This window comes from Delphinapterus leucas, chromosome 2, assembly GCF_059928025.1.
Source record: "Delphinapterus leucas isolate spDelLeu-1000000601 "Yukka" chromosome 2, BTC_Dleu_Yukka2, whole genome shotgun sequence".
In the NCBI taxonomy this organism is placed as follows: domain Eukaryota; kingdom Metazoa; phylum Chordata; class Mammalia; order Artiodactyla; family Monodontidae; genus Delphinapterus; species Delphinapterus leucas.
Window position 1 is genome coordinate 63913641 of NC_143130.1, and position 23555 is coordinate 63937195.

The following is a 23555-nucleotide window of genomic DNA, read 5'->3' on the forward strand; positions in this document are numbered from 1 at the left end:
GCAGAATTCCAGGAAAACTTTGTTCTCTTATGAGAGAGAGAAACCAAATCCAGTCTTGCATCAGCCTACTCTTAAGAAAATCCATTTACCTAATTAAATTTAACCCAACTTTAGAAAATCCTGACCATGTACAAAATTCTTTTCTCAATGTTCCTTTCCCACAAACCTTCTGCAGCTTTCTGTAGCCATATTTTCCTGTCCCTTATTCTTTCCATTCAAAAATAACCAGCTCTAGGACAAAAATCACCCTTTTTCCTTTAACGAAATATATTTCCATTCCTCATACCTTCTTTTCTGAAAACAAACATCCTACTTTCCTTAAGGAACCATGAACTGTCTTTTACATTAGCATTCTGTAGATTGGTAGAGAACATCTCAAGGCGGCACCAAACAGCTTTAGTTTCTCACAAGAAGACAAAAGTAGGTAAATTTAGACCTGTTTAGCAATTAGTATTCCAATATTTCATCTTATTTGAAATGGCCTGGGTACTCAATGAGTTCCTATCATTTAACTTAATTTAGTTTCATGCTACCAAAATTTGGAGAGACTATTTAGATGGACATTTCCAAAACATAATTATTCCTATAGAGTTTACCAAAAAGCTGTTATCTCAATTACCTTTACTTAAAAATTTAATCATATGAGATTATTTTCCCTGTTGACAAATTTCATAACAGAAACAATATGCATTTATTAACTTTCAGTAACCCTACATAATGGGACTCCTGGGACTTCCCTGCTGACCCAGTGGTTAAGAATCCGCCTGCCAATGCAGGGGACACGGGTTTGAGCCCTGGTCGGGAAGATCCCACATGCCGCGGAGCAACTAAGCCCGTGCACCACAACTACTGAGGCTGCACTCTAGAGCCCACGAGCCACAACTACTGAAGCCTGCGCGCCTAGCGCCCGTGCTCCGCAACAAGAGAAGCCACTGCAATGAGAAGCCCATGCACTGCAATGACGAACAGCCCCCCCTCGCCGCAACTAGAGAAAGCCCGCAGGCAACAACGAAGACCCAATGCAGCCAAAAATAAATAAATAATGTTGATGACTCTAAAGACAGGTCTGTATTAATTAAGCCCATAAGCTTAAGCTAGCTCTAATATCAGATATTAATTCGATATTGAATATTTTCCAGATCACATGAACCTGAAATATATTCTGGTGAGTTTTCTTTTAAATTTCTGAGAATGTATATAAGTACTCAATTTTCTTTAAGTTAATTAAATACAGCTTATTTACAAGTTAGTTTTCACATAAAAACAGAACCAGAGATCTCAAAGTTTTCCCGCTTGAATTTAAAAACCCTCTTTTTTTTTCACCGCAGGCTGGGGGACTACAGATGAATCAGGTGGTCTCTGAGAGCCCAGGCAGAGTTACGTTACAAAGGCAGAGGAGAGAGAGGCAAGCTCCTCTCTTCCTTTTTTGCTCTTTAAAATCTAAGTAGGGCTTCCCTGGTGGCGCAGTGGTTGAGAGTCCGCCTGCCAATGCAGGGGACACGGGTTCGTGCCCTGGTCCGGGAAGATCCCACATGCCGCGGAGTGGCTGGGCCCGTGAGCCATGGCTGCTGAGCCTGCGTGTCCGGAGCCTGTGCTCCGCAACGGGAGAGGCCACAACAGTGAGAGGCCCACGTACCGCGAAAGAAAAAAAAAAATCTCACTAAGTAGGACTTCCCTGGTGGCGCAGTGGATAAGACTCCACGCTCCCAATGCAGGAGGCCCGGGTTCGATCCTTGGTCAGGGAACTAGATCCCACATGCATGCCACAACTAAGAGTTCTCACATCATAACTGAGGAACCCGCCTGCCGCAACTAAGACCCAGCACAACAACCAAATAAATAAATTAAAAAAACAAAAAATCTCACTAAGTAACCCAAGGCTGGAGTCTCAGTTTATGTGGGCTGCATTTTCATTTCAAGGCGTAAATGCTCCACCATGCTCACAATGTTGGCAGAGGCTTGCACGAGCAGTTAGACAGACAAAACTACATAAAACAAAGATCCTTTCAAAAACATGTACCAGGGGGCTTTCCTGGTGGCGCAATGGTTGGGAATCTGCCTGCCAATGCAGGGGACATGGGTTTGAGTCCTGGTCCAGGAGGATCCCACATGCCGCAGGGCAACTAAGCCTGTGCGCGCCCGTGCGCCACAACTACTGAGCCTGCACTCTAGAGCCCACGAGCCACAACTACTGAGTCTGTGTGCCACAACTACTGAAGCCTGCACTCTAGAGCCTGTGAGCCACAACTACTGAAGTCTGTGCGCCTAGAGCCTGAGCTCCGCAACAAGAGAAGCCACCGCAATGAGAAGCCCGTGCACCGCAATGAAGAGTGGCCCTCGCTTGCCACAACTAGAGAAAGCCTACACACAGCAACAAAGACCCAATGCAGCCAAAAAAAACATGTACCAATGACAGAAACGTAAAGATACAAACAAGGATTCTTCAGGATGAAGGGGGATGGAAGTATAAGGGTGAGGACCAAAGGAGAGGTAAAGGGAGGAGGGACAGAAAAGACTGAAAAAGAGAAAGAGACAGAAAGAGATTGCTATTTCAACCTGCCCCCTGTCGGTGTCTATTCAGGCAACAATCTGTGCGCTTCCAGAAAGGGCCAGTGAAGGAGGGAGCACCCCGTCCACTGCCTACCAGGTGATCAAGCCCGGAAACCAGCCAGTTGTACGTCCTCTGTGGGTCCCCAATCCACAGGTGGGACTCTCACCCACGTGTACACCAGTATATAGAAATCTGCTGCTTCAGCCCGTTCCCAACAGGACTTCTCTTGGAGGCAGGAAAATAAAGGCAAGAATATTGGGACGATCAGACTTCCAGACGCTACACAATATGAGGTTTGAACCTCTATCACTCACAAATCTCCAGTCGGGGAGAGCCCACTGGACCAAGGTATGAGGTGAGCCTCTCCCACCTCTGCTTGTCACCTGTCAAGGTGAGCCATTGCCAGCCAGAGGGAGCAGGTCTCACAGGCTGAGAGGAGTGATGCTGTAGCTGCCTGCTATCCACTCTCTTGGAAGGAAAGGACAGAAGTAAGAGAGGACAGAGAGAGAAGTAGAGAGATTTCAGGAGAGGGAAAGGGACAAAGGGGAAAGAGAAAGTGGTGAGGGAAAAAGAACAAGGAGAGGGGAAAAACGTTGCCTGAATGAGGGTACTGAGGCCCTGAGGGACCAAGAAGGCAGACTTAACCAAACGTGGTGACGCTGAAACAAGAGGTTCAGGCGGCCGCTTGTCACCACAGGGTAGCTGCGTTCAGTGGTTCCAGAGGTGCCCAGATCCTCTCCTGGGAAGGGGACAATAGTCTCTTCGTGGTGTCACCACAAAGTATATTACTGATCAGGGTTCTTGGCCCACAGAGTATGTTACCGATCAGGGTTCTTGGCCTCCTTAATCAATAGAAATTGATCAGAGGCCAGACAAGAAATTCAGGCAAGGCTTTATTGGGGCTCCTGCCACAGCACCGGGGAGCGAGAACAAACAACAGGTTCCCTTGCTTACTCACTCTGAGGTGGGGCGAGCAGCTTCCTAATATGGGGTGTGGGTAGGGGTGTGACCAGGGGTCGGGCCAGAGGGGTGCCTTAGGAGGTTTGCCCATCCCTTTGGTGGTATTGTGTGCAGGGGGCATGTGCAGTCCCCTGCTTTTGCTTTCAGCTCTTCAGAAGTGGCAGTTGGGCTTTTTGGTCTCTTTGTATCTCGTTGTCCAGAATTTGCCCCAACTGTGCATGCATGCAGTTATTTTTAGTCCCTTATATTGATACTTCCTTTGTAGTTTGTTGCTCGAGGAGATGTGTGTCCAGGTGCAAGCACTGCAGCACTGAAGCAAAGGGGCCCAGGTCCCATATATATATGTGTGTGTGTGTGGTGTGTGTGTATACATATATATATTCTTTTCCATTATGGTTTGTCACACGATACTGAATATAGTTCCCTGTGCTCTACAGTAGGACCTTGTTGTTTATCCATCCTGTATATAATAGTTTGCCTCTGCTAATCCCAAACTCCCAATCCTTCCTTCTCCTACCTACCCCACTTCAGCAACCACAAGTCTGTTCTTTATATCTGTGAGTTTGTTTTTGTTTTGTAGGTATGTTCATTTGCGTCATATTTTAGATCCCACATACAAGTCATATCATATGGCATTTGTCTTTCTCTTTCTGACTCACTTCGCTTAGTATGATAATCTCTAGATCCATCCATGTTGCTGCAAACGGCATCCTTTTGCTATTTTTATGGCTGAGTAATATTCCATTGTGTATATGTACCACATCTTCTTTATCCATTCATCTGTTGATGGACACTTAGGTTGTTTCCATGTCTTGGCTATTGTGAATAGTTCTTCTATGAACACAGGGGTGCATGTTTTTCAAATTATAGTTTTGTCTGGTTGTATGCCCAGGAGTGGGATTGCTGGATCATATGGCAACTCTTTTTTTGTTTTTTGAGGAACCTCCATGCTGTTTTCCATAGTGGCTGTACCAGTTTACATTCGTAGGGGTACTTCTGCACCTGTTCCAGGATGAGCTGCATGGCCGGGTCACTCATTATCTCCTGCACCTCAAGGCAGCCACGGGCCATCACTTCACATCTTCAGGCTGTCGTGTTGGTTGTACTGGGCCATGAGGTAGCATTGGTAACCGTCTGCTGCTTCCTTTACAGTTGGAGTCCAGGTCTGATGCCTTCTGGTAGACATTTGTGGCCTTTGGGTAGTCTTTCGTCACTTCTAGGGCAGCTGCTTTCCATGTATAACCCTTGATGAACGTTGGCTCTAGCCGGATACATTCCTCACAGTCCTTGAGTGCCATCTGAAACTCCAAGAGTTTGCTATAGCAGGAAGCTTGATTGCTGTACAATTTAGCATCTTTTGAGTTCTGTTTGATGGCTTCTGTTTAATGCTTCCTGGCCTGGGGATAGTCCCTTTTCTGAAAACATGCATTGCCTTTGTTCTTCTCCTCTAAAGCCCACTCGGGCTTTATGTAGGCCAGTCACTCTTGCTCCTGCAGGATTTTCTCTTCCTGTTGGCATTTCTTGAGCACATCTGGGGTTCAGTGCTCTGCAAGAGACTTGTTGTAGAAATGGATGGCATCCTTGTACTTTTCTTTGAAATAGGCGTTGCCAATTTGAGCATAAGCTCCGGTAGTCTGTCGGTAGTCTTCTTGGCCAACTTCAATGGCCTTCTCAAAAAGCTCCCAGAATTCACTCTAGTTGCCCTTTTCAATGTACACGGCTTCTTGGTTGGTCACGAAAGTAATGTTGGTGGGGTCCAGGCCTGTGGCTCTGTCATAGAGCTTCAAGGTTGCGTCAGAATCTTTCTTCTTACAAGCATCATTCCCCAATTCTTTTCCTTTCAGTGCCTGCTTCTTACTCTCCTGAAGATCTTTTTCCATTGGCTCTGGCTTGGTCTCCTTTTTGGGAGGAGGTGGTGGTGGAGGTATTGTCCTGGGATCACGCTCCAACTTCTGGTACAGACTGGACATGTTGAAAGGGGTCATGACTTTCCTGTCTGCCAGCCAGGCCTCCATATACTCTGTAAACCCTCTTTGAGCTGAGGATTGTTTGCTTTGTGTTTTAAACCCTCCTCATACATTCGCTCGGCTTCTTCAAATGGGTTTAAGAACTCAAGAGCTTCTGCTTTTCATGAATAGCCCTTGCCCCAGTCAGGCTTGAAGGCAAGAGTTTTGCAACCATCCTCTGAGAGTGTTTCTATTGTCTGTTGTTTCTTTCTTTTTTTTTTTTTTTTTTTTTTTTTTTTTTTGCGGTATGCGGGCCTCTCACTGTTGTGGCCTCTCCCGCTGCGGAGCACAGGCTCCGGACGCGCAGGCTCAGCGGCCATGGCTCACGGGCCCAGCCGCTCTGCGGCATGTGGGATCTTCCCGGACCGGGGCACGAACCCGCGTCCCCTGCATCGGCAGACGGACTCTCAACCACTGCGCCACCAGGGAAGCCCCTGTCTGTTGTTTCTGCTAGCTCTTGGTTCAATTGTCTGGTCTCCTCCTGTGCCTGGCTGCCTTAGTTGTGTGCTAAATTTAAAAAAAAAAAAATTAGTTTGTAACATGTTTTGAGGATTAACACAATGTTATCTTCCTGCAGAGACAATTTTGTTTTCCTGTCCCGGTCCCTGAACTCACTAGAAATTAAAGATCATTTTAATCCAATTTTAGGGATTGAGACTCAAAGCTGGGCTACAGTCTATGTGAGGTCTGCCTTCCACATCACCCTTACTCCCAAGGTACAGCCTTCCAGGGTCTCAAACGAGTGGTCTGTGGATTTATAAGAGCCATTCACACACCCTGTCCCAAACTTTGGCAGGCCCTGGGCTCCTACTTTTGTCTCTGTAGTAATCTAGAAGCTGTTCAAAGTACTGCTCAGCTTCCCAGCTGCCTTTTTAGGATTGGCAACACCCCCCGCCCCCGCTACCTGCCATGGGAAAACAGCTCCAAATGCCGAGCCTCCCTCTCTGAATTTTTGTCTCCTCCTGTATCTTGCTCTAGGAATTCTTCACTATTGTGTTGACCCTCTGACAGCTTCAAGCAGATTTTTGTTTCTCTGCAGCCAGAGTTTTTATTAAAGGTAAAAATTGCTTTTCCAATTTCTTCCTTGGTTAATGGGCAGTTCATACTGCCTACTCCTTCTTGAGACAGGAGCAAAAGCATGGAGTTGGAAATGAACCTGGAAAGGATGAGGGTTCCCACTTAGCCCAAGTGGAGGGTGCTTGTTGGGGAGACATGGAGAAGGGTGAAGAGAGGAAAATCATGAAGGGCTAAGAGTGCCTAAAAGACTGGGCTGCCTGAAAGAGATGCATGCCCCAAAGACGTCCACTGCCCCCACTGAGGGAGCCCCGCTCAGGCTGGCTGAGTTGGGGGCTGCTGAGTCAGAGAAGGGAGGCCGTGCAAAGTTTCTACCCAACACAGGTGTAAAGTCAGGGCTAGGGCAGTAAAAAAAAACCCAGAAAACCCCAAATAACAGTGGTTTGAATAAGACAGACATTTATTTCTCTCTCACACCAAACAAGTTTGGAGGTGGGAGTCCACGGTCAGTCAGGTGACTTTACAAGGATGTCTAGGACCTTCCTTTTTTGCTCCACCATCTTCCACTCACAGCCTCTACTTCATGGTCCAAGAGCTTGAGTTTCACATTTCAGTCGGCAAGAAGGAGAAGGACAAAGAGTAACATCTTTTCCTTTTGGGGACACTTACACTACATCCCTCACGGCACTCATCCTATTGGCCAGAACGGGGTCACATGGTCACACCCACTACAAGGGAGGCTAGGAAATATAGTCTTTATTCTGGACCACCCCATGCCCAGCTAAGAATAAGGGATAGTGGGGACTTCCCTGGTGGTCCAGTGGTTGAGACTCCACGCTCCCAATGCAGGGGGCACGGGTTCGATCCCTGGTCAGGGAACTGAGAAACTAAGATCCCACATGCTGCACGGCACGGCCAAATAATAAATTTAAAAAAATAAGGGATTGTATTAGTAATGAAGAACGGGAGGAGGAATATTCAGGGACAACTTGTGGTCTCTGCTAGTGCCCTCCCCTTTTCTATCCTGTCCTCCCCCCTCTCCTCCAGGAAGCCTTCCCTGACATCTCCAGTACTTACAGGTGTAAAGTCACTCCCCCATACTCTTCTCCCTGTTCCTCCTGGGAGCCCCCTATTCTGTCCTGGTCAAGTGGCTGGAGACCTTGGGCCATCATAGCAACACTTCTCTGAGGAGCAAGGTAACAGACGGGGTGGGGGTGGCGGGGGGGGGGCGGGAATAAGGTCTGGATCAGGCAGGCACATGAGAAGGGGCACATGAGGAGTGTAAGCTGATCCCTCACCCCACCCCCACTCCTCCACCAGAGGGCTGGGAGCCCGGGAGAGAGAGCCAGGAAGGGGAGGCCCACCTTCGAAGCTGGAGAGGCCTTACCTCCGGAAGGTACATAGGCGAAGCTGAGCATCTGCCGGCCCCACTGCCGGTGTGTCTAGGCAAATGTCTGCCTGGTCAGCCCTGGGACCACCTGTCTTGTTCCTCCCTTTGGGGTCCCACCTTGCCCACTGCTGTCATGTTCTCCAGGACTCTTTGGGTCTCCACACACCCTCTCTTCTGGTGCTGGACTAGGGTCACAGGATGACCCCCAGTGCAGACCCACCTCCTGCCCCAGGAAGCCACCACTCCCGATGATCACAGAGAGAGAGGGTTCCCCTCTGTACTCCGCTGTGTCAGGAATGGGGCATGGGGGCGGTGCAGAGCTCTTACACAGAACAGTCTGACTATAATCACGCTAGACTGTGGTCCTCTCAGGGCTGTGGAGCTCAGGAGCAGGAGGGAGGCACTGGCACCGGCTGCAGTGCCAGGGAAGGGCCTGGTTGAGGGGCTTGAGCTGTTCCACAAGAAGAGGAATACTAACCAACCCTTGGTACCAGATCCCCATCCTGCCCCAGAAGCTGTGAATCTTCTAAAAGTTCTTGTATTGAAATCCTTGATCTCAAGCTAGAATTCCCACTCAATTTATTTCAGGTACGAGGAACAGTTTATTTCAGGTGTTGGGATGGCCATCCTGTTGGAGCGCAAGGGAAGAGCAGCGAGACCCCAGGTCTAGCCCAGCTCAAGTGCAAATTCCAGTACCAGCCCTGTCATAGACTGAGCCCCATCCTTGTGCATAACCTAAGCCCTGATCCTAGACACAGGCTGAGCCCTGATCTCTAGCTCTTGATTGAGCTTTCTCTGTAAAATTGTTCTTGATCAGCAGGGGCTTGAATGGGGAGAGTGAGCACGTGCTCATCTCCCACCACTGGAGCCTGAACCCAGAGCCCTTGCCCAGTGGTGTGCAGTGGTCTTCAGGCATGCTTCTGTCCCTCATCCCTCTCCTGTCCCTGGGAGCTCCTGCTTTGACCATCGCTGTTAAGCTGGCCTCAGAGCTGAGAGAATCTTCAGCCCTGCCCCCAGCTTTGGCCCCAGCCTCGCCTAGACTGGCCTGGCCTGGCCAGGAGGGGCGCTGAAGGGGCCGGGAGATGAGGACCCAGTGTCCTAGGGTGTGAGTGGCCTTTGCTCTTGGACTGGAGCCATCAGAAATCAAATCTTCCTGGCCCTGAGGGTGCCTGGGAAGGGGGCGGACCTGCCAGCCTGGGCAGAGGTTGGGGTTTCTGCAATCACGCCCTCCTTTGTGGAACACTGACATCTCCGGAGACAGAGGCTTCCTGGCATCACCAGGTAAGACCTGGGCATCCTGGGAGCACAGGCAAGGAAGATGGAATGGGGGTGCCAGAGTGGGTTGGCTGGCCTGGGAGATGGGGTCACAGGCCAGAGTCAGGGCTGGGGGGCCGCTTATGGAAGGGCAGGTGGGAGAATGGGGGCAATGGAACTAGGACCGGAGGTATAAGTTGTCAAAGACCAAAGCCTGCCCTGAGGAGGGCATCCACCCCACAACCTGGCCAGGCCTGGACTCTTAACCTCTTCACCCCGAAGGGGCTGGGATGCAGACACAGGAGTGCAGGTTTACAAAGCAGTTGAGCTGTGATTGAACAGAGGGAAAGGGCTGGGCTGAGGGGTTTGCCTGATCCTGGGATGATATATGTGTTAGGGCTGGGTCGGACCATGGAGGATTTTTCCCTTAGAGGAAGGAGTGCCTCCAGGTAGGAGTTGCTGGGTGGTGGCAAGAGGCAGGCGAGGAGGGCTGGAGTTTCCAGCCTGATTTCCTGCTGTGAAGGGTTCTAGGGATTATCTCCCCTTAAGGGGCTTCTGCGGTCTGCCTGTCGTGAGTGACCTGGGGCAGACAGGTCACTGACCCTCTCGGAGGTCACACACAGGCCAGGAGCCTGGTGGGAGAGGCTTTGAAAGAGCTGAAAACTTCCTACAGCTGCCAGGGGTGGGATTGGCGGGGGAGGGATGCAGAGCATGGTCTGAGCCCCAAGCCGAGCTGGCTCCCGTGAAGGCACCAGACCCCTGCCCTTCCTGCCCTCAGCAGCTCAAAGCTTCTTAGGGCCGCCCTGGTCCTTCTCCTCCTGTGTCTGCAGGGGCAGGGGGAGGAAGAGGGGTGGCGAGCAGAAAGCAGGAATGACTGCAGCAACAACCAGGAGGAGGCTCTGGTTGAGACTCCACACCGTTCTGGGTCTGCCCAGAATGCCAGGTCTGCGGGGGTACCAGGGAAGGACCCCTCAACCCAAAGCCCACCCATCTCCACACCCAACATCCCCAGTCCAGGTCTCTGGCCAGGATTCCACAGGGGCCCAGTGGGGGCGGGCAAGATGGGGACTGCTCTCTGATCTGCCCTCCTCCAGACTCCCCTCCTAGCCTAATGTGGTGGGAGCAGGGACAAAAGTGCCTCAGGAGCTGGGGCGGGGGATGGGACATGGCTGTCAGTGTCACTGCCCTCCCCTAAGTCCCATTCTACCTGGACACCAGCAGAGCTCCCCCCACGGTTAGCACCTCTGCCATCATCACAGCTCTACCATGACTGCCACTGTCGCCACAGCCGCCCCACCGTCAGCAGCACTAACGCCCCACCCGCGCCCGGATTATCTGCACCCCTGAGACCCTCGCCACGCCCACGAAGAGCACCCGCCTCACATTTGAAGACTGGGCAGAACTTTTCATTCTTCTTCAATAAGTTTTCAGGCCTATAACCTCTCGGGCTGTGGGGCTGGCACGTTCAACAGAGTCTGCAGCCCAGAGGGAGAAGGGCTTTGCTGGAGGGTCAGGCAGCAGCGGCTTGCAGCTGAGCTGCAGGGCAGAAGTGTGGAAAGGGGCCAGGCAGACGCAGCTCAGGGAGTGGCTGGAGGCTTCAGCTAACCAGAGCTCACAGCTGGGCAACCTTCCTTTCCTGAAGGGGGATCCGAGCAGAGTCTTCCATCTGCCACCTTGCATCTGGTCCTGGAGGCTTGGCAGCCTGAGCGGGAGCCATCAGCATGAACGGGCAGTGGCTTCCAGCCGCTGGGCTTCTCCTGGCTGGTAAGTGAAGGTGCGGCCCCTGGGGGTGGGGGGCCTGTCCTAGACCCCGCCCACTCACCTGGGGGACTTCCATGGCTCCCACATCAGGGCTGACCTTCCTTGTCTTCATGTCAGCCTGGCTTTGGTCAGCTCAGAGGATCCTGAGACGGGGCCAGGATCCCCTGCTCAGTCCCCCACATTTGGGGCTCCATGAGGGCACTCAGCGTCACCCACTTGGGTGAGCCTGGCATGGGGCTGGCCCCCAAGGGGCTCAGTGCACCCTTGTAGCCAGGTGTGGTATTACAGCTGTCAGAGATGGGTCCCCTCCCCATCCCCCCACCCCCCTTCAGCCCTCCAGAAGCATCCTGTGTTCTGGGAATGGAATAAGGTAATTGCCTTGTTTCCTTGCTGGAGGTTGAACAGCACTTCCCAGCATCCTCAAGCAGCCTGCGTCCCACCAGAAAAGACTCCTTTGAGGAGGGGTCCTGCCATGGGGTGGAGTTGGGATGGGAGAGAAGAGAGGGACCCTTGAGGTATGCCCCTTTACCCTCACTGTCCCCCTGTCTGGTGGCAGGGCAGAGTTCCCCTGTCTCTGGTGGGCTAGGGCCAGAGAAAGGAAGTTTCTCCAGAGGTAGCCCAGTGGTTTGGGGCAGAGCCGGGGCCAGGGTTTGGGTCTCCTCAGGCGCCCTAAAGGAGGGAGGAGGCAGGGAGGGCCGGCATCTAAGAGGCTGTGGGCCAATCCCACCCCACCGAGCAGCTGGCAAAACGGGCCTCTCCTGTTTTGCAGCTGTCCTGGTGGTCTCGGCTTCCGCCCTGCCCCGTCTTCCTCCTCACAAAGACCTGGGTCCGTCTCCCTTGGCTTCTGGCCCATCTGCTTTGCAAGGGGACAGCAAGAAGATAGTCCTCCCATCATTAAACGCCTTGGTGACAGTCCTCGCTGGAGTCTTTCCCTCAGCCAAGAGGCCAGGGGAGGCTCCTGGCAGGAAGGCAGGAGCCCTTTTTCCAGAGGCACCTGGGGACCAGCAGACTCTTCTAGGCTCGCTCCTGGACTTGCCTCTCCACTCAGACCAGCCTGCCCCTTTGGGAACCAGTGGGGTCTCAGGCAGGGCCACACCCAGACCAGCTCCATCAGCAGTGGCTGAGCCTGCAGCCCACAGGGCCCCTGAGTCCCAGCCAGTGTCCTACGTGGCTGGACCTGGAGAGGAGATCTTGGTCACCGGGTCTCCAGAGATAGCTGCCACGTCACCATCGCAGGCTTCTCCACAACCTCTGGCCTGGCCCGTGGGCAGGCACACCTTCAGCCCCAATGCTTGGGTGCCATCTGCATCAGGGGCCAGCAACTTCAGCCCAGGGACCGCCCCACTTCTGACATTGGCTCCAAAGGCCCCAGAGAAGGCCGTGTCCTCAGCACCCCAGGGCCCACTTGCGTTTACATCGATCAGTAACACATTGGCTGCCACAGAGCCTCTTCTCCCTGTAGCAACAGTATGGTCAGGGCCGGACACGGCCCCCACAGCGCTCACAGTGGGCTCAGGCTCACCCAGAAGTGGTCTGGCGTCCAGTCTGGGTCCAGCACCCAGTGGTCCTTCAATGTTGCCATTGCCCTCAGCGGTACCCTCTCCACAGTCGTCATCAGCATCACTGCCACTGTCGTCCCCACCCTCATCCCCGTCACCTGCACTAACGTCACCATCACCAGTCCTGGCCCCAGTTTCCCCCTTCACCACCGGAGCCAGAACCTCTCCAGAGATGCTTCTGCATCTGAGCTCCCACCTACAACCTCAGGCCTTATCTTCAGTGTTTCCAGCGTCCCACCTGCCCTGCCACCTCTGGTGGTTACAGGGATGGCTGCTCTTCCATGGACAGTCCAGCCTGGGCCGGTGGTCCCTGCCAACGCAGCCCCCTTGACCACCCGCTCCCTCGGATGTGTCTCTGGCCTTCCCGCCGGCTGCCCGAGCGTCCCTGGAGGTGCCGCCTCCTCCCAGTCGTCTTTCCTGCCTCACCCTGGCCAAGCTGTCTCATTGCAGGACTCAGGCTCCCCCTCCCCAGGACCCAGTCGTGTGACTCACTCTGTGACCTTCAGGATCACCAATGAAGCCTTCTCAGCGGCATTCGGGAACCCTGCCTCCCTGGAGTACCAGCTGCTGAGTGAAAACATCCGACATCAGGTGCGGGCTTCTTCCTCCGTCTGCTCAGGCGTGCTGACCCCAGCCCACCCCCTACCCCACTTACCTCTGAGCACCCAGGCCCCGTCCCGCCTCTGTGCTTTGGCATGGGCTGTTCCTCCACCCTGGGCCACCTCGCGCCTTCCGCTGCCCTTGCTGCCTAGCGAAGGCTGCCTCCTTGGAGAGGCCTCCCCCGGTGACTCAGACCCCCTGCCCCACAGAATCGGCATCCCTCCCTCTGTGAGCTGCCTTTCCCACACAGTCCCACCCCAACCTGCGGCTCTCCGCAGACCTCAGCTCCCTGAGGGCGGCCGGGCACAGGGCTGGGTGCCCACAGGAGCTCTGGAAGTGTGGAGTCAATGAAACTCACCCTGTGCCTCTCCTTGGTGTGGGGAGGAGCATGTGGCGTGCAAGGTGGGAGCCCAAGAGGTAGAAAACTGACGCTGTCCTGTGAGTGGCTCCAGCGGGGGGGGGGCCAGGCAGAGACCCTTGCAGAGGGTGGGTGGGGAGGGCGCCCTCCCAGGAGGGCGGGGAGCTGTTACGGAATAAACAGACTGATTTAGATTGCCATGGTTAGGGGGCTGCCCAGAGAACACCTTTCTTTCCTTTTTTTTTTTTAGTATAAATTTATTTATTCATTGGCTGCGTTGGGTCTTCGTCGCTGCGCGCGGGCTTTCTCTAGTTGCGGCGAGTGGGGGCTGCTCTTTGTTGTGGTGCGTGGGCTTCTCACTGCGGTGGCTTCTCTTGTTGTAGAGCATGGACTCTTGGCGTGTGGGCTTCAGTAGTTGCGGCACGCGGGCTCAGTAGTTGTGGCACGCGGGCTCAGTGGTTGTGGCTTGTGGGCTGTAGAGCACAGGCTCAGTAGTTGTAGCACACGGGTTTAGTTGCCCCGCGGCATGTAGGACCTTCCCAGACCAGGGCTCGAACCCGTGTCCCCTGCATTGGCAGGCAGATTCTTAACCACTGCGCCACCAGGGAAGTCCGAGAACCCCTTTCTGAGAAAGGGGAATTTTAACTGGGATGGAGAGAAGGCAGCCAGATAAAATGGGGAGGGGCTTTCTAGACAGAGGGAACAGCATGTGTGAGGACCCTGAGGTGAAAAGGTGGGCAGAGGCTGAGGCCCAGGGCCATGGGAGAGAGGGGCTGCATGGAGAAGAAATGAAACCCAGGGTGGGAGGGGGAGAATTAGGAGGAGGGGCTGTCGTCCAGGTGTGATGGCAGGGTGGCGGCTGTAGGGATACAGGACAATTGGATTGGAGAGTGATTTTCAATAAAACTACAGAGAAGGAAAGGCCTGGGAAGCCTGTGTGTTTGCTGGACAGCTGGAGGCGCCCTGCGGTTCTCAGTAGAGGGTGATCGGCAGGTGGTCCCTGGCGGCCATGCGGGGAAGTCTTGGGTGGCCCCCGGCAGTCCAGGTGGCCAGTGGGGCCATTGCAGGGGCCAGACCAGAGATAATGAGAGTGGACGAGGGTGGGCTGATGCTGTGGAGGAGTGGGGGGCCACGATGACCCTCAAATGCCTCTGTCTGTCCTCAGCTCCAGTCTGTCTATCACGAGGCCTTCTCCAGCTTTGAGGGTGTCCGTGTCCTGCTCTTTAGGTAAGTGAGCGAGTCTTTCAGGGTCCACCACCTGCCTGCCAGCCGGTCTGTGTCTTCTCAGGCCACAAGAGCACTTGCCCAGGCTGCCCCGCCGTGCCCAGCCCCATCAAGGCCAGAAGCACCTTAGGGACCAGGAAAAGCCCTGAGCGGGCGGGCAGGAGGCCCACATCTGGTTCTGCCCCTGGCTGCGTGACCTCAGGTGACCTCCTGCCTGCTCTGAGCCCCAATTCCAGCTGCAGAATTTGGGCAGGGGTGCCAGGCATTGCCTGAATGTGGTGGGAAAGGCAGAGGACTTCCCTGGGGCCAGGAGTCCATAAATGACATGTAAACAGATGCAAATCCCCTTTCTGGTTCTGAGCCCCTGGGGATACTGGGGGGGGACCTAAAGCCAGATTTGCAAGCAGATGCCAGCCCTGCAATCTCATAAAAAAGGTTGAGAAGGTCCAAATCATCACATGTGAATTGTGAGCTCGGTGTAGACCTTGATAGAGGCTTGATTATACCTAGTGATGGGAAGTTCACCACCACTATCTTTCCAGGCCTTGAGCCAAGTTAGTTAGAAAGTTTCCCCTTTTAATGAACTGAAATCTCTCTCTGAATTCCCTGCCCTGGGTCTGAACAGAAGCTTTGTCTCCCCAGCCCCAGGACGGCACAGCAGAAAACGGGTCCTCAGGGGAAGGATGAAGGAAATCTGGATCCCGAGGCTGCTTGTTTTCAGATCTCTCCCCACAAACCCCTTCAACCCCATGCTCAGGCCAGGCTGCCTCCTCAGGACATGGCCAGTTGGTCCACCTCCTACAGGCTTTCAGAGATTCCTCAGGCCTGTCACCTCCCTCTCTCCAGATCCCCTGCTCCTGTGATGCCACCAAAGATGTTTTTCTCAGTCTGGCTCAGGTTGACTTCCTGATTGCTCACAGCGGCCGTCTCCCTGGGCGGGATTCCCAGTGTTCCCATTAGAACCAGTTTGTTGGGGTGTCCGAGGGAACCTGCTTTCCCGAGCACCTGCTTTGTGCTCTGCTGGCTGCACCATTAGTCATCACACAACCCTACAGCAAAGGCATCATTGCCCGCATTTTAGCGAGGAGGCAGCTGAGGCCCAGAGGGGTGTTGTCACACAGGGACTCAGTCCATGGCTCCCCCGGTGGATTCCCCTTCCTCGGGACAGTGGCCTACTTGTGCACCAGTCAGGTCCTCATCCAGCCCCCAGGGCCCTCCCTGCTCCCACTGGACCCCTGGTAAGGATGTGTCTCTGTCCCCAGGCCTGACTCTGCAGCTGTGAATGCCTCCCTTGTGTTTGGGGGCCTCGCCCCGGGCCCCTCTGCCCGTGAAGTCCTCTGGACTCTGTACCGCAAAGTGAAGGCCGCAGGGAAGATGTTGGGGAACCTGTCCCTGGATGAGAGCAGCCTCGCCTCTGATGGTGAGTCTCCGCCCGACCCCCCCAACCCCCTACCTCAGTGCCTCCTCGCCTGCCCACAGATGGCTGGGGGTGCTCCCTAGAGGGGCCCAGCTCCTGCCCTGGCCATGAGGCAGCGCATGGTAGATCAGGAGGCTCCTGGGGCCTCCTGAAGTCCCAGCCATGGCTCTGCAGGGTCCAACCTGACCGACCTGGCCCTGGAGACCACCAGCATCCATCTCACGGCCATGAGGCCCTTCCAGCCCCCGCTCCTCCTGCCTGGCTCTGCCCCCTTTGTCCTGCTGGAAAAGACGATCCTCCGACAGGTGAGGTGGCCTCTTGCCCTCCCTCCAAAGCCTGGGACACCCACTTTGCCTTCGTTGACTGCAGGCCTCCGTGGCTTGGGGGTGAGGCGTGGGGCGGCACCCAGCCACAGCCCTGTGGGGGGAGGCAGGAATGGAGGGCACACAGCCCTGCCTGATGGGCCCCCGTTTGAGGGGTGACACCCTGCCCGGGGGGGGGAGAGGTTGCCTGAGGGAGGTGACAGCTCTGTCCCAGGGGCATATGGTCAGGCTCTGTAACCAGACACCCCTATCCAGGGCCAGCACTAGGGTAGGAAGTGAGACACCCAGGACGCAATATTTAAGGAGACGCTCAGTTGCCTCACCCCAGCCCTGCCCCCACTCCATCCCATGCTGGGTCTCAGGAGTGACAGTCCCCAGGCCGGCCCTGACCTCCAGGACTCCCCACAGGTCACACCCGTGCTGTCAGGATTCTATACAGCGCGTCCCCAGGAAGAGCCCCTGCTCCTCTTCAGGTGGGTTGGGCTCTTCCCCTGCTGCCCAGCCTGCCCTGCTCCTCTCCTGGGGGCCACCCTGGGGCAGAGGGGGGCGTGACTCCGAGCCAGGCCATGGGAGCCATGGGCTGGGAGCCACCAGGGGAGGGCTTTGTCCCAGATAGCTCCAGCTGGCCCTATGAAGCTCTGCCCTAGGAGGTAGGGAGCCCTAGTGCCTGAGAGTGTGCTGGGGTGGGAGGGTGGATACCTGCTTCTAGAAACATGTGCTGGCGGAGTCTGTAACCCCTGCACTCCCCTCTTGTACTCGCCCTAGTAATGCGGGCCAGTGGGTGGGCGTTTACATCGAATACAAGTTCCAGACCCCCATCGGTACCCACCTCCCAGGCTTGGCCAATCACCTGGCCCGGAACATAATGGATCCTGCTGTCCAGAAATCCAGCATCATGGCCAATGGTGAGTCAAGGCTGGGATCCCTGTGTGTCTCTGGTCAGCAGCCTCAACCTCTCTGGGTCTCAATGTTCCTCCTCTGGAGAATGGACAGAATTTCATTTCGACCACAAATACTCTTGTGCTGGGGCCACCGAGAAGAATCAGTTACGGAGCCTCAGATGGGGAGCTGGATCGATAAGCTCCGTGGGCCATCGTATCTGTCACAGCTACTCGACTGCTCCCTTATAGCTAGAAGGCAGCCCCAGGCAATATGTAGACAGATGGGCATGGCTGTGTGCCAACACAACTTGATGGATACGGAAACTTGTATATCATCACATAACTTTGATGTGCCACAAAATACTATCCTTTTGATGTTTTTCAACTATTTAAAAAGGTAAAAACTGTTCTTAGCTCGTGGGCTATACGTAAACAGGCAGCGGGAGGGATTGAGCCTCAGCCTGGATGGGGCTGACTGCTGGCTGAGAGCATAGAGGTTGGGGTGAGCAGCCCTGTGCAGGGCTTGGTCCTCTCCCAGGGCTCCCCGGATAGGGGGCTTAGGCTGATGCCCACCCACCTCTCCGCCCCTCTAGCGGGGAAAGCAGAGCTGGTGCAGTATGAAGTGTGGCTGCAGATCCTGGACCAACCCCTCACCAAGGGCTTGCGGGACAAAAGCAGCCCTAAGTCCCAGAAACTTCGGGGGATGCTGATGAGATGGGTGAAGTGGGGGCGGGGGGAGAGAAGGGAGGAGCAGGAGGCTGGAGGCTTCATGTGTGGGGACCCAACAAGGCTGCAGTACAGCTGTGACCCTCTTCCTCCTCTCTGCTCCCCAGCTGACCACCGTCCTCAGGCCTCTGCAGAACTTCGGCCAAGTGGTGGTGGAGAAGTTCCAGTAAGGCTGCGGTGGCTCTGGGTGACCTGGGGCCCAGGGCTGAACTCTAGCGGTGGGGCCAGTGGCTCAGGAAAACGGCCTTCCTGAGACCCACCCCCCCCCGGGCTGTCTAGCCTCCTGACACTGGTGAAGATCCTCCTGCCAGGCCCGACCCACTGACTGCCAGGGTGGGTGCCACCTTCTTCAGGGCCGTGCCGGCCCGAGCCCTCGTGCAGGACTGCGTGCTCCGGGGTCTGCATGCCCTGCAGGAAGCTGAGGGCCTCTCCGTGGAGATGGTCAGCCCAGACCTCGGTCAGTGCCTCTCTCCCGGCTTCCCTCTATGTATCTGTGTCATCCGGCCGTTTGCATCCTGCCTCAGGCTCGTTGCCTTGCTGCCCCTGCTCCCCCCTCTGGCCCTCCCTTCCTCCTGGACTAGCCCCCAGCTGGCTGCTTTTTAGGGTCCAGGCCCGGCTCCTCCTCTTCCCGGGAGCCCTCCAAGGTGGCCCCAGCTCTACAGCTCTATTCCTGTAGCTCCTTCTGGGCCAGGACCCCTCGCCTGGGCCTCCTCTGCAGGCCTGGCTTTGCCTTCTCAGGGATCTGTAGTCTGGAAGAGTGGGGACCCACCCAGCCATCATCTGCCTGTTGGTCCCGAAGCCTCAGGTCAGCTTCACGCCCCCACCCCCAGCCATGCTGTGGCGCTCATCGTCCTGGGGCTCCTGCTTCTTGCACTCACCCTCGTCCTGCTGAGTGTCTGACTGGGCCAGCCAGGGTCTCTTTCCCGGGAGACAGGCTGGGCCCTTGACCCTCTGAGTCAAGCTGAGGGGGTCACTCCCCACCCCAGGAACTGAGGGGCTTCCAGCCAGGGAGCTTGGCCTGACCCCACCCTTCCCGTCCCAGGTGCTGACGCGGAAGGCCTGCTTCAGAGTGTCCAGGTACAGAGGTCAGTTCTCCCTGCTCCCCGGGACGTTTACTCTGGATGGGGTCGGCCTCCCAGCCACCAAGGCCTCGTGCAAACATTTCCCAGTGGGTGTTGACAGAGCCTGGGCGGTACAGTCACTGTGCCCCAAAAGCTCACCCCCTCTGTCATGGGGGGGTGAACCCGGGGTGGTCAAGCGGAACCCTCTAAATGCGCTCCACTTAGCCCCAGAAATGCTGCAGAGGGTGGGTGGACAGAGGCAGAACTTAGGGCCCCACGTGGCCAGGAGAGCTGGAGCAGGGAAGGAGATCTGGGGAGGGGAGCTTGCCTCTACCACCGGAGGACCAGGCAGCGACTCCTCCACGCCCCGGAAGAAGTGGGGACACGTACCCCAACTCAGTGTCCCCTTTGACCCCAAAGCCAGGAGGACGTGGGGGAGGGCAGGTAACACCATTCTGGGTACACTGTTGTTCCTGACTCCTGGCTTTTGTCCTTTCCCCACCCCCCAGGCGCCCCTTCCCGCTGTTGCTCCCGCCACTAAAACCGCACCCCAAACCTCTCCTCCTCCTGGCCCTGCCCCCAGCCTTCCACAGTCAGCGCCTGAACCCTGACAACGAGAGCCAGAGCAGCAAGGCACCACCTGAGGTCACACAGCAAGGGGGCTTCTTCCCTCCTACCTCATCCAAGGACTAGACTCCCAGGGCCGCGACAGAGGCAGGGTGCGGGGGACAGCGCCTCACCACCCACACCAGGGACACCAGGCGTGCTCTAACCACGGCGGCACCCACCTCCCCCCAGAAGGTCTGGAAAACTACTCAATACCATCGTCATACTCAGGTCAGGCCCTGGGGAGCGGAACAGGGCAAGATGAAGGCCTGCAGAAGATGCGGACAGGGGAACAGAGCTGGCGCCCTCACACCTGGCCTGACACGGTGGTGGGGCTGGAGGTATCATTGGTCTCAAGCCAAACTCCGGTCCTTTTGGGGTATGGAAAATTAAATGACACGGCGCACTCAGAAGCTGGTACAAAAGACTGCTTTTGTTTCTAGGCAGTCATCCAACATGAGAACACAGGAGAGGTTCAGAGCAGAGCCCACAGGAGGAGGAGGTGGGGGCAGAAGACTGACTGACAGGGTCAAGTGTGGGAATGGGGACTCTTGGGGGCAAGGCCTGGTCCCAGCCCCACCTCCGCCTTAGGGCCGGCCACCCTCAGACCAAAGGCCTTGGGGGTGCTGGTGGCCGAGGTGAGGCCTGGCTGTGTGCCAGGGAAGGTTGGTGCCGCGGGGCAAGCCGGGCTCAGAGAACAGACCACCTGGCTAGGGAAGGTCTAGGACAGAAGCTGAGCTGACAGCCTCTCAGGGGCGGAGGGTGGGGCTTTGGAGGGGGAGGCAGCTTTCCTGGACCACAGCCAGGGAGGTGAAGGCCTTGGCCCACAAAGCTCCAGCGACTGCTGGGCCCGCTGGGACGTGAGAGATTTGGTAGCACAGGGCGATGGCCTTTGAAACCATGACCTAGAAGGGAAGGGGACTCAAGTGTAGTCTTACCCCAAAGGCTCCCTCGACCTACAGAAGAGCCGGCAGGCCCGGTGAGGGGACCCAGGAGCCCAGGGCCCAGACCATGGGCTTACCTGGCCAAAGATAGCAGCCAGCACCAAGATGCCAGAGAGGGTCAACAGGAAGGTCACCATGTAGAGGTTGACTGTAGCTGGCGGCCGATTCCTCTGCACTTCTGGAACACTTAAGCTTTCATTCATACCCCTGAAGGTCCCCTGCCCCCCAAGCCTCTACCCCTTGGTACCCGGAAAGTAGCCTGATATCTGCACCTATCTTGGGTCAGCCCCCTCTCTCCACGACTTCTGACTCAAGGGCCACGGCAGGCCAGGGACTAGGAGGCGGCCCTGCAAGATGCTCCCCCAACCGTCAGGATGCCTAAAATATCCCTGCTAGTGTTTTTCTTAGGGAGGGAGGGTTATGCTAGCCTTGTTCTCCCGAGCTGCCCCCCTTACCATGAGAGTCCCTGTAGGTGATACAGGAGAGAAGGGGGTGGGATAAGCAGGAAAGAGCCTGAGGGTCAAGGCTGGCCAGTGAACACTGAGCCCCTCTTCTCTTCAGGCTTTGGTCGCCTGGCCCTCCACAAGCCAGGCTGTCGAGCATCACATGAGGCCTTGCATGAAGATACAGTTCAGACACACCCAGTGACCTCTGTGGGTTTGAAGGAGAAGGTACAGGGAAGGAAACCCACACGTGGGGACCTAGCATGGTCTCTCTGGAGGTGAAGTGACAGTACCTGCAACACATAAGGAGAAAGGGTCTACCTGGCAAGGTGAGCCAGCCATGCGGACACCAGGCTGGACAGACATCACCAGGGTCTACAGGACGGCGGAGGGGCCTGGCAAACCAGCACCCTCACGCAGACGAGTCTTTCCTAAGCAGGTCTTCCCCATGGGCCAGATGGGGCCTGCAGGACACTTCCCACGCCCCACCGTTACACGGACTTTAATTCTCAGCAGCCCTGGAACTGCGTAGTCCCATTCTCCAGCTGAATAAACAGAGGCTCAGAGATGCACATGCAGTGCTACCTTGATCACTCCGCCTGCTGCCTCCTCCAGAACTCAGTTCATTCTAAAAACCTAACACTCATCAAGCGTCTGTGAATAGGTTCCATTATCCCCATCTCGCAGCTGAGGAGAGGGAAGCAGCAGCGTCTGTGAATAGGTTCCATTACCCCATCTCGCAGCCGAGGAGAGGGAAGCAGAGGCGTTAAGTGACTTGCCCAAGGTCACAGTCACAGGGCTCCAGAGCCTGCATTCTTGACGACCACATGCCCACAGCAGGGCGGTGCTATAGCATCTGCACCTGAAAGGCGGGAGCTCTGCTGCTTTCATACGACGTGCAGCCCCAGGTTTTGGGAGGTGGCAGTGCAGGAAACAAGCCGGCCCATTGGGCCAGTGGTTCTCCAGGGTCTGAAGGGCAGGGAGAGTGCTGTGAGCCACTCCCCCACCCACCCCAGCATCACTCACTGGGAACCTTGAATCAGCACCTGCCAGAGGGCGGGGAAGGGGCTCAGCCCCGGCTGCACCTGGAGTGGGAGGTGGGCAGGGATGGGCACTCTGCCTTCAAGCAGCCTCAGGCGGGTGAGAGAGGACCAGATCTCTTGCCTCACCCTTTCCCCCCACCCCAAGGTGCCCTGCAGGGGAGAAGGGGCAGCTGCCCACCAGGCCATTGCTCAGATGGAGAAGAGCCTATGGGAACCATGGGGGCTGTATCCTAGAAGGAGAGCATGACCTCCTGGTTACTCCAAGGCCAGGCCCAGGCCTACCAAGGTGGCCACGTCTCCGATGAGGGCCTGGTAGATAAGAGACGCAATGTCCCTGAGCGGTTCTATAAACTTCCTGTTAAGGACAGACGAGGAAATGGGCAAGACAGTCATGTTCAGTGAGAGCCTGGCAGGTAAAGGAGGGGCCAGAAGCAGACAGAGGTCAGCTGGGCCCAGGCCTGGCCCCTGGAGGGACAGCAGGCTGGGGGAGGGGTGTCACTCACCAGCCACAGCGAGGGAGCTCAGGTTCATGAGCAGCTGGGCAAGGCCATCAGCACCTGGGGACCGTCTGCCGGACCTGGCTCTGCACTCGGGCTTCTGCCTGGAACCACAGGTGCCTGACACTGGCCTGAGGTAGGGAGGGTGGCAGGAGAGGCACCTGTGGCCAAATGCAGGCACCTCAGCACGGGGGTGGGGGTATGCGGTGCCCAAAAGAGACTACCGGGGCCACGAGCTTAAGCGAGTGTCATCCTGGGACATCTTGTCCACATAAGTCAGACCTTATCCCCACCCTCAGCTCACAGTCTGGTTGGGGCTTGACAAACAGATGTCAGTGCTGTGGAGAGGGGGCCTAGCCAGCGTGGGACATCCAGCAAGGATGTGTTTTGAATCTGCCAGGAAGATCCATCCACAACAGAAGGACCCTCAGGTCCAAGTCCAGGGCCCAAGAGCTATGGGCTAGGTGTTCACCCAGGGGCTGGAATGTGGCAAGGCGATGGCCCAAGGCTCCAGCAGGAAACTGCAGCGGCCAGAGCCTGTCTTGGTGGGGCAGCCCTGGGGATGACTGTGCCCAGCATCCCCCAGGGCCGGGATAGGGGACTGCCCAGGGGAGGGGTCTGAGGACCTCTAGGGAGACAGACTCAAGGTGTCCTGGGCACCTGGATCAGGAAGCACGTGAGGGTACCCTGCCCAAGGCCAGGTAAGAACCTGGGAAATGCCTTTCTAGTCTAACCCACTCATGCTGCAGCCCAGACGCCATCTCTCCTCAAATAGGAGATGAGTTGGCAGGGAAAGCACCCTATTCCCTCCCTCCCCCCTCCCCCACCAACCAGATGTGAAGGGAGGTGAGAGGCTGTTGCAGGACCCAGCCTGCCTGGGTTCTCTAGCACCTGGAGTGGATGGGGAGAGAAAGTGCAGCTGAGTGAGAAGAGCCAA

The 23555-nt window shown here is 55.9% G+C and overlaps 1 protein-coding gene and 1 pseudogene across 1 annotated transcript; one reads left to right on the top strand and one right to left on the bottom strand.

The window, feature by feature from the left end:
* Positions 1–375: 375 nt before the first annotated feature.
* On the bottom strand, positions 376–6512 carry LOC149750159 (stress-induced-phosphoprotein 1 pseudogene; annotated as a pseudogene).
* A 5812-nt stretch (positions 6513–12324) lies between these two features.
* On the top strand, positions 12325–22448 carry LOC111177831 (uncharacterized). Its single transcript, XM_089906983.1, has 11 exons — positions 12325–13086; positions 14619–14680; positions 15320–15574; positions 15940–16097; positions 16269–16399; positions 16826–16890; positions 17183–17322; positions 18132–18190; positions 18304–18481; positions 19067–19109; positions 19595–22448. The coding sequence occupies exons 1-11, from the start codon at positions 12406–12408 to the stop codon at positions 19776–19778; spliced, it is 1956 nt and encodes a 651-aa protein (XP_089763109.1). The 5' UTR covers positions 12325–12405; the 3' UTR covers positions 19779–22448.
* The last annotated feature ends 1107 nt before the right edge of the window (positions 22449–23555 follow it).